The 9,859-nt window shown below is 55.5% G+C and overlaps 1 protein-coding gene across 4 annotated transcripts; it reads right to left on the bottom strand.

Moving 5' to 3' along the window:
- Positions 1–445: 445 nt before the first annotated feature.
- PRRT3 (proline rich transmembrane protein 3) lies at positions 446–8,924 on the bottom strand. Of its 4 annotated transcripts, XR_002479372.2 has the most exons (5): positions 8,505–8,591; positions 3,988–5,071; positions 3,640–3,795; positions 980–2,896; positions 446–619 (listed from the first exon to the last, which is right to left on the bottom strand). XR_002479372.2 is itself a non-coding variant. In XM_012471943.3 (4 exons), exons 2-4 carry the CDS (start codon positions 5,012–5,014, stop codon positions 1,122–1,124), a joined length of 2,958 nt encoding a protein of 985 aa, XP_012327366.2. In that variant the 5' UTR covers positions 5,015–5,071; positions 8,871–8,924; the 3' UTR covers positions 446–1,121. The 4 variants fall into 4 exon arrangements, 3 of the variants coding, with proteins under 3 accessions (XP_012327366.2, XP_012327352.2, XP_012327361.2); XM_012471943.3 differs by lacking the exon at positions 8,505–8,591 and adding an exon at positions 8,871–8,924 and having other exon boundaries at positions 446–2,896; XM_012471929.3 differs by having other exon boundaries at positions 446–2,896.
- Between the last annotated feature and the right edge of the window lie 935 nt (positions 8,925–9,859).

Below are 9,859 nucleotides of genomic sequence, written 5' to 3'. Positions count from 1 at the left end.
AAATTTCCTAGAATCCTGGGAAATTGAGGGCTTCCCTGATGGCGAGTGGAGAAAAGAGAGCTTGCCCCTGAAGTGGTGTTAGGAGAAGGAGGATAGAGGAACCAGCTTTAGGAGGGTTCCATGCCAGCTGTCATTTGGCAAAGGACCCTGGAAAGATGACTTTTACCTCTGAACTTCACTCTTTCCTCAAATGGGCTTCATAATGCTTTCCAGTCAGATTTAACGTGAGAATTAAACGAGGTGATAAATGTGAAGACCTGGACAGTACACAGGAGATGTTTGTGGTCACCATTATGACCAGAGCCTCCAAGCCTCAAGCAACCTTTCCTCCAAGTCCTCCCCTCCCTCCAATACACAGGACTTAGAATGACTGGGAAGCGGGGCCTCCAATCTCTCCTTCCTCCTATGAGTACAGGATCCTGGCATGGCCAGAGGGAAGCATGAGCCAATTCCTAAGGGTTTATTTCTTTGGCACAAAGAGGACAGTCAATCTAGACAAGTGAGGCTTATCACTCCACACTGGAGAGTCTGGGGCATCTGCTCCCTGTTCCTCATACCCAAATCCATGCACATCCACCCTATATTCCGCATAGGACATAGCCTCTGTGCAAAATACTGGCTGAAAAAAAATAGAAATATTAAAAACAAAAAACGAGGTGGGTGGGTTCACACCTGGCTGTCCCTGGGAACCGTGGTCCAGTGGAGGCCTGGGGATGCCTTTTATTTATTTTTTCTTTGAGACGGAGTCTCACGCTTGTCACCCAGGCTGGGGTGCAATAGCATGGTCTCGGCTGACTGCAACCTCTGCCTTCCAGGTTAAAGCAGTTCTCCAGCCTCAGCCTCCCGAGTAGCTGGGACTACGCACATGTCACCACACCCGGCTAATTTTTTTTTTTTTTTTTTTGTATTTTTAGTAGATACGGGGTTTCACTACGTTGGCCAGGCTGGTTTCGAACTCCTGACCTCGTGATCCGCCCGCCTCAGCCTCCCAAAGAGCTGGGATTACAGGCATGGGCCACTGCGCCAGGCCAGGATGCCCATTTTTTAAAGGCTCAACTGTCCCAGTAGGCCATGCCTTGTGTACATCGGGCAGGGTCCTGGCCCTGCGTCAGGACCGTTCCTCAAAGCTCGATGGTATCACTGGAGGCGCTGCGGGATTCGCCGGGCTTGCCGCGCGGCTGGACCTCTCCCGGGCCGTCCCCGGGCCGAGCGGCGGTAGAGTCAGGGACTGGGGTCGGGGCAGGCAGTAGCTGCACAGTGCTGGGTAACTCATCTAGGGGCAGACTGTCCACCGACGACAGCCCATGGCGCCAGGGGTTCCAACTGATCTTGAGTGAACCCCTGGAGAAGCTGTCCAGGGAGCTGCCAGAAGGCGCCGCGGCCGCCCCGTCGGGCTCGTCCACTACGTGCCGTGGGACCGGCCCGCGCACGCGCACATCACTGAGCGACCTGCAGCGGCCGCGGAGGACCGTGGAGCCTGCGTCATCGAACTCGGCTTTGGGGTGGCTGCCCCGGCGCGGCCGCAGAGCGCCTCCAGGCGGCGGGGAGGCCAGGCCGCGGAGGCCGCAGCGCTGGAACACACTGTCTCGTACCAGGTGCTCGCGGAAGAGTGCGGCGTCGATGCTGCGGCTCAGGTTGATGGGCGAGGGCGGCCGCAGATCCAGCTCGCTCAGCGATGGCGCCGGACCTACACCGTTGCGGGACAGTCCCGGGCCACCCTGGGGTCCGCGACCCAACGACGCAGCCGAGCCCCAGGCGCCTGAACTGGGCGTGGCCAGCTGCCCACTCTCCGCCGGGTTGCGGATGAGGCTCTTGCTGATGTCCAAGCTGCCTGCACCAATGCCGCTGGGCCCTGCGTAGCAGTTATTGGGACGCTCCGGCACCTCGCTCTTGCCCGACGGCGCCGGGCACGCCAGACGCATCAGCTTAGCCCACCAAGCGTGCTCCGTGGGCGGCCTGGGTCTCGCGGCAGCCACCGCGGCCAGCGCCAGGGTGAGCGCCCATGTCAGCTCCAGGAGGCGCAGCCAGAAGTGGACACCCCACCAGGCCCACGAGAAGCGACCCACGCGGTCTGGGCCCGGGTACAGCCAGAGCGCAGCCGCCAGCTGCAAGCCACTGGCCAGCAGCCCCAGCGCACCCGCCACGGCCAACAGCCGAGGGCCAGGGCTGGCATCCCAGCCCCGCGGCCCGTCCAGCAAGCGGCGACGGCACAGGCAGAGCGTGCCCAGAGCCACGGCCGCGCCCCAGGCGCACGACAAGCCCTGCGTCAGGAGGTTGAGTGCAGACCATGGGGACAGCAGGTCTGTTGCGAGCAAACCCACACCATGCGCCAACGCCACTGCTCCCAGCAGGAGTGGGTTTTGCAGCGGCGGCGGCAGCCCCACGCCCAGGCCGAGCAGCGTCAGGGCGGCCAGCGCTGTGAGCAGCAAGGGGAAGGGCAGGTTGTAGAGCACCAGGCCAGCGCGAACGCCCAGCCGCGCCTGTGAGCCGTAAGGGTCGGTCAGCATATAGGCGGATCGCAGCCCCGAAGCCACCAACACCAGCACCGCGGCCACCAATGCCAGCCAGGGCCCTGATGGGGCGGCTGCCAGCGCAGCCAGCGCCAACAACGCGGGCAGCAGAAAGAGCACCCCCACCCCGTAGACGTGCAGCTCCCAGGAGAAGCTCAGCACCCGCCGCAGGGGTCCCCAGCGTAGCGGGGGTGCAGTGGCATTGGCTGGGGGGCTGGAGGCCGGAGCTGAAGCCATGGAGCTGGCTGAAGGCTCTGGAGGGGGAGGTTGACCCAGGGCTCGCTGCGTGGTGACTCGAATGAGGCCCCGGCGTGAAGTCGAGGGGGCCTGGACTGGGGGTGCTGGGGGATGGCTTTGGGGGCGCCCTGGCCACTCCTCGGCTTCATCTGCAATGATAACAATATTAAAATAGCCCTTTGAAAAGTGCTTTTGATTTTCTATCATCCTCTAGTGTGGTTGGCAAGTCATTTAACTTTTCCAAGCAAATCTGCAAAATGGAGATAACAGCACCTGCCTCACTGGGTTGTGGAGAAGACGAAATGTTTAGCATGGTGCCCAACACCCAGTAAGTGCTAAATGGATGTCAGCTATCATTTTTATTAAATGCTGCTATCAGGGAAGTAGTACCCCAGCAGTTCAACACGTGGGCTGCATATTAGAAATCATCTGGAGACCAAGGAATAAGAATTTCTTGGGACATGGCTTAGGCATTGGAATTGTTTTTTTCTTTTTCTTTTTTCCTGTCACCCAGTCCAGTATGCAGTGATGCAATGAGGGCTCACTACAGTCTTGACCTCTAGGTCAAGCGATCTCCCACTTCAGCCTCCGGAATAGCTGGGACTACAGGCACACACCACGACGCCCAACTAATTTTGTTGTTGTTGTTCTAAACATATCCATGTCACATATTAGAACATTCTAGTCCCAAAAGGGCAAATGACTTCTCCCAGATTCCCCAGTGATATGAGTATATTATCCTAGGTTGTTTGAAGGAAGTCCTGGGAGACTCCTTTAAGCAGGTGATTGTCTCCATTCATTCCCCACCCTCCACCTCCATATACCCCCAACAAAGGTTCTGAGTTACTAGGCAGAACACTCCCCTCTCCCCATACTCCAGTCATGCCCTCACCTGGCTGCAGGGCCCCCATGGGGCTCTCTGTTCGGTTTGCAGCTGGGCCAGGGTCTGAGGGACCAGGGATGAGGGACTTGGGGGTGCCTGGGAGCTCCATAGCTCCTCTCACCCGCTGCGGGGAGATGGGGTCTGCTCCATTCATTGCTGCTATCTCTGAAATGACAAAGCAGTCATCACTGTACCTGACCCTCCTACAGTCCCCAAAACCTAATCCCTCAGGATTGAGGCACAATCACCCTCATTTGCCACAATGAGGAAAATGAGACCTAGAGGGACCAAGGGTCAAACTGAACTGAGGCATCCAGTTGCCCCGGAACATCATTCAGCACCCGCACTGATACCCACCTGGCTTGGACTGCCCATCAGGAGCCTCTGAGGCAGGAGGAGCCGTGGGCTGGGGTCCTGGTGAATCCTTAACGTCAGGGAGGTCATCCTGCTTAGGCGGGGGACCTGGGGAGCTGACTTCCCAGGCTGCTTCAGCTCCAGCCCTCTTGGGAGTCTCAACTGGCAGCTCCTCAACAGGAGGAAGGCTTCTGGCCAATGCCAAGTCTGGCTGGCCCCCTGGCTCCTGTGAGTAGGCCACCTCAGCTGGGGATACCGAGCCAACGTCAGGGCCTGCTGGATCCTGCTGAGTGAAGGGGCCTTGAGCTGCCTCCTGGAAGTCCGGGAAGTCCTCCGCAAACCCACCCTGTCCTTCCAGCACTGGCCTCTTGACAGTGCCTGAGTGGGGAACAAGTGTGTGGGGTGGGCCCTGGTGGTCTGAGGGAGAAGTAGGTGGGACCCGGCTCTTGGTTTTGGCCTTCAGACCCTCATCTCTAGGTGGCTGCTGTCCCTCTTGGCCTCCATGCTGCAGGGAGGGAGGAACTGTGGCTACCCTGAGTTGAAGTCTGGGAGTTGTGGGGATGAAAGTAAGATGAGGGGGACCCACTGGGTGGGGAGCCACTACTTCTTGCTCCAGAAGCTCTTGTGAGTCCAGAGGTCCTGTCCAGCCATGGGAACTTGGCCCTGGGGCCATCTGGAGGTCATCAGTTACTGAGAGTTGTTCTCTCTGAGCCCTGGGGGCTGCTTTGGGCACGTACAGGGCTGGGCTAAGGGGAGAGGCCATAGGCTTCTCAGGCATCTCTGCAGCAGGGGCGTGGTGGACATCAGAGTTCCTGTGACTCTCAGCTCTGCGGTTCTCCCGGAAGATGTGTAAGTCCTGGGGCTCTAAGCCCACAGAACGCTTGGGGTGGGCTCTGGGGATCATAGGGATTTCAGAGTTTTCAAGTGGCCTGGGAAAGCCCCTGCCCAGGGCAGGGCCAGTCCCCAGGAGCGGCAGCAACATATACAGCAGCAGGAGGCCACATATACAGCCCCATGGGCTGGAGGCCATGGTCTACTCCGATGCCTGGGCCTAAAGCCCCCACCTTCCAGTCCTCACTGGATGAGCCTAAAAAAAAAACAGGGGAAATGACATGTGAGGGCTGAGGGTCTCCATGGCTTCCTCAAGGGGCTGGCAGGAAAGAAGAGCAACACAAGGCAGCAACTTCTCTGCTTTTAAAACTGCTGGACGTGGCACTTGCCCTACTTCAAAACCTTCAGTGGTCTCCATTTCCCTGAGGAGAGAGCATAAGCTCCTCTCCTGGCCTTCCAAGACTGGCCACCACAGGCCACGCATCTGTCCTCCAACACCCACTGGACTGTGTGACTCCCAAGCCTTTGCTGCTGCTGTTCTCTCAGCAGGGAATGCTCTCTCCCTTCTCCTTCACTTGCTGAAATCTTGTTCTTTTTTTCTTTTTTTTCTTTCTTTCTTTTTTTTTGAGACAGAGTCTTGCTCTGTCACTCAGGCTGAAGTGCAGTGGCATGATCTTGGCTCACTGCAACCTCTGCCTCCCGGGTTCAAGATTCTCCTGCCTCAGCCTCCCGAGTAGCTGGGGCTACAGGTGTGTGCCACCATACCTGGCTAATTTTTATATGTTTAGTAGAGATGGAGTTTCACCATGTTGGCCAGGCTGGGCTCGAACTCCTGACCTCAGGTGATCTGCCCATCTCAGCCTCCTAAAGTGCTGGGATTACAGGTGTGAGGCACTGCGCCCAGCCTCAAATCCTATTCCTAAAAGCCCACTTCAAAAATGAGAGAGGTGGAGAGGGAGAGGAGGATGCATCTGCCTTTGGGGAGGGGCCTAAGTTTGAATCCCAGTGTCTTCATTTCCTGGGGGAGTCATTTTACCTCTCTGCATTATAGTTTTTCCATCAGTAAAATGGGGATAATAAGCGTCCCTAACTTGAGGGGGCTCTTACAAGACTTAAATAACAAAACACTTATGGGCAAGGTCCATACCCAGTGCTTGACAAGCATGAGGACCCTTTCACTTTTTCCTCTGTCCAGAAAGCTTTCTGTCTCTCCATTCCTCTTAACTATTTCAACAAGTAATTTGAACACACACTATGTGCCAGGCCCTGAGAATAAAGCAGTGAACAAGACTGACAAGATTGCCCTCATGAACGGCATTCTAGGGGGGAGACAGACAATACATAATTTTAAATAAGATGAGCTATGAAGAAAATAAAACAGGGCTAAGAGATGTATGAGAGGCCACTTAACACAGGGGGTACCAGGATGTCCTCTCTGAGGTGACATTTAAGCTAAATGCTGAATAAGAAGGAGTCAGCTGTTTGAAGATTTGGGGGAAAGGCATTTGGCAGAGGGAACAGAAAGGGCAGAGGCTCTGAGGCAGGAATGAGCTGGGTGAATTCGAGAAATAAGAACAGGAGTGTGGGCCAGGGACGGTGGCTCACACCTATGATCCCAGCACTTTGGGAGGCCAAGGCTGGTGGATCGTTTGAGGCCAGGAGTTCAAGACCAGCCTGGACAACATGTCGAAACACTCGTCTCTACTAAAAATACAAAAATTAGCCAGGTGCAGTGGCAGGTGCTTGTAATCTCAGCTACTCGGGAGGCTGAGGCAGGAGAATGGCTTGAACCCAGGAGGCAGAGGTTGCAGTGAGGTAAGATTGTGCCAGTGCACTCCAGCCTGGGAGACAGAGTAAGACTCTGTCTAAAAAAAAAGAACAGGAGGAATGTGGCTGAAGCACAGGAAATGAAAATCAGGAAGGCGGGAGCAAGGTCACAGGTGTCTTGTAGGCCTTGACACGGCGCCTGAATTTTACTCCACATGCTACAGGCAGCTAGAGGGGATGGGAAGCATGGGGATGACAAAGCCTTATTCGTGTTTTAAAAAGCAGAGAGAGGCTGGGTACTGTGGCTCACACCTGTAATCCCAACGCTTTAGGAGGCCGAGGCAGGTGGATTGTTTGAGGTCAGGAGTTCGAGACCAGCCTGTCCAACATGGTGAACCCCACCTCTACTAAAAATACAAACATTAGCTGAGTATGGTGGTTCGGGCCTGTGATCTCGGCTACTTGGGAGGCTGAGGCAGGAGAATCACTTGAACCCAGGAGGTGGAGGTTACAGTGAGCCAAGATTGTACCACCACACACTCCAACCTGGACAACAGAGCAAGACCCCATCTCAAAAAAAAAAAAAAAAAAAGCGGAGAGAGAGGCCAGTGTAAACACCCAGGTAAGATGGGATGGTGGCTTGTTTCAGCTTGGCCATTCCTCTTTCCGCCTTCCTTCTCTGACCTTCCTGGGCACTTGTCACCCTAGCCTCATTCTGTAATAATCTCCTGCCTCTTGTTTCAAACCTGCAGTCTCCAGTATATACCTGGTCCCAGGCGGCTATCCCCCAAAATTTCCTGTTCCCGAGAGCCTCTTGGTGAGCCAGGGAGGCAGGAAGGGGCCCCACCACCAGGAGATGGTGCATGGAGGCTGCAAGAGCTGAAGCCTGGGTGTGTTTAGGGGGAAGAGGTCCTGCCCTTTTCCTCTCTGGGAAGCAGGTGTCCCCAAAGCTTCCTGGCTCTTAACCCGTGGTGGCTCACAGACACCTTGAGAAGCCACTGAAAACCTCAGGTGTTCTCCAGGGGAAAAGATCCAGGCTCACCAAAAGTTGTGGACAATTTCAAGGAATTCAAAGACCTCTGAGGCCCATCCTCCAAACTCGAGTTTAGACTCTGTCTTAAAGCCTTGTTAGTTCATTTCTCAAACACTCACGGAGCCCCATTGGCGGCTCCTGGTCTAGACTAGGTGCTGGGGGTCCAGAGACAGGGCTTAGCTCCAGGATTGGGAGTAAGTAGGTAGGGGTGTGCTGAGTGGCCCCTAACACAGGTACTGGCTAAAAACAGTGCTCCTGTGTTTAGCTCTCCCCCAGTTAGGCTCCTGTGCTAAGCTTAGCAACATGTCATTCCGCCCTCCCAAAATGAGGTGTGGGAATAACTATTTCACAGGGGGAAGAAACGGGTTCAGAGAGGGTGAGCAACTCCCCCAAGGTCACACAGCCAGCTGAGTGGACACAATCAGGGTTGTGATGCCCTCGGAGGCTCATCTTGTGCAGAGAGTCCAGAAAGCGTTGCTGAGAAGACAGCTGAGTGGGGGCTCTGAAGATAAACATGCCATCTACCCACCACCGCCAACCGAAGAGATGTGGGCACTTGCGGACAAGGCGGGGGCTTCCCCAGCCCTGGGCTCCCACTGCTGGAGAGGCTGTGGGGGTGGGGGATCTCTCTGCCGCAGGGACTGGGGAGAGGCCGGCGTGGGGACAGGGCGAGGCCGCTGCAGGGGAGCCTCGGAGCTGGTCCATCTCGGGTTACCTCTCCTCCTTCTCCTCCTCCGTCTCCTCTCTCCCTGGCTCCGCGCCTTCCCGCAGTGTCCAGGATGGGGGTGGGCGCCGTGTAGGCCTGGTCGCCCACGCCCGCGAGGGGGGCAGCAGGCCACGCTCCCCGCCGGGGCCCCGCCATCGCCCCCTCCCTGGGCCAGCTCCTCACCTGCGCGCCGCAGCCCCCGCGTTCACCTTGCGCGCGTCCCTGCAGCCGCTCGCCGCGCCGCATCCTCCGAGATGCTCAGACTCGGCTAACAGAGCCCGGCGCTGCCGATCGCAAGCCCGCCCACAGGAGCGCAGCCCTGCTTAACTCTTTCCCCTTAGGGCTGGACTCTTCTCCCAGCCCTGACTTCCCCTCGCTCAGGGATTCTCAGGGTTCAGAGTGGAAGCGAGGTCACCTCTGAGGGATGTGGAAATGCCTTCTGCAGCATCCCTGAAAGCGAGGCAGCTAGCCTCTGCTTGCATACCTCATGGGACGGGGAGCTCACTTCCTCCTTATCTATATCCCTATATCCTTTTAGGTAAATCCTACCTGCAGCTCGGCGTGTATCCTTCAGATCCTTTTCAATGCACAGTTACATATGCATATTAAATAGAAATGACGTCATACTGTACACTTTTTTTTTTTTTTGAGACGGAGTCTTGCTCTGTTGCCCAGGCTGGAGTGCAGTGGCGTGATCTCGGCTCACTGCAACCTCCGCCTCCCAGGTTCAAGTGATTCTCCTGCCTTCGCCTCCCTAGTAGCTGGGATGATAGGCATGCACCACCACGCCCGGCTAATTTTTATATTTTTAGTAGAGGCGGGGTTTCACCTTGTTGGCCAGGCTGGTCTCCAGTTCCTGACCTCAGGTGACCAGCCTGCCTTGGCTCCCCAAAGTGTTGGGATTACAGGCGTGAGCCATCGTGCCCAGCCACTGTAATTCCCCTTTCTCTCTCTCACTTTACGATATATTCTGGCACATTTTTCATGTAAATATCTATAGATCTATCTCATTTCTTGTATCCACTGTTGAGAATTCCAGCATATGGTCAGCTAGTTAGTGTTCTTTATCCTGACCCCTGTGATTGGACACAGGTTGTTTCTAGCCTTTGACTAGCAGGGATAATGGAGCAGGGGCCATCCTTGCAGAGACATCATTGTGCCTGTGCACAAGTGCACCTACCAGATAATTGCCTAGCTTAGTCATGGTAGTCAAATCTACGAGTCTGCACATTTTCAGGGCCAGTAGACACTGTCAAAACGTTCCTGGCCATTCTTTGAACACCTCTTGATATACTAAACATCCACTGCTAGGCTCAACTCATTAAGGGAAATCCACACAAGAAATATATGTGATTATAAAAAATGAGGTAGGGCTGAGTGCAGTGGCTCACGCCTGTAATCCCAGCACTTTGGGAAGCCTAGACAGGAGGATCATTTTGAGCCCCGGAGTTCAAGACCAGCATGGGCAAGATGGTGAGATCTTTTTTAATTTTTAAAAATTAAAAAAAAAAAAACAAAAACTAGCTGGGCGTGGCGGT

Source organism: Aotus nancymaae, unplaced genomic scaffold, assembly GCF_030222135.1.
Source record: "Aotus nancymaae isolate 86718 unplaced genomic scaffold, 86718_ANA_hifiasm-v0.15.2.pri h1tg000046l, whole genome shotgun sequence".
In the NCBI taxonomy this organism is placed as follows: domain Eukaryota; kingdom Metazoa; phylum Chordata; class Mammalia; order Primates; family Aotidae; genus Aotus; species Aotus nancymaae.
Note: the sequence above shows the minus strand (reverse complement) of the source record. Positions and strands in the feature narration are given on the sequence as shown.

Excerpts from the sequence above, each read along its gene's own strand:
- PRRT3 (XM_012471943.3), bottom strand. The coding sequence starts at position 5,014 with ATGGCCTCCAGCCCATGGGGCTGTATATGTGGCCTCCTGCTGCTGTAT. Across the intron at positions 3,796-3,987 it reads TGATGGGCAGTCCAAGCCAG|AGATAGCAGCAATGAATGGA; the intron begins GTGGGTATCAGT and ends TTGTCATTTCAG. Across the intron at positions 2,897-3,639 it reads CATGGGGGCCCTGCAGCCAG|ATGAAGCCGAGGAGTGGCCA; the intron begins GTGAGGGCATGA and ends TTATCATTGCAG.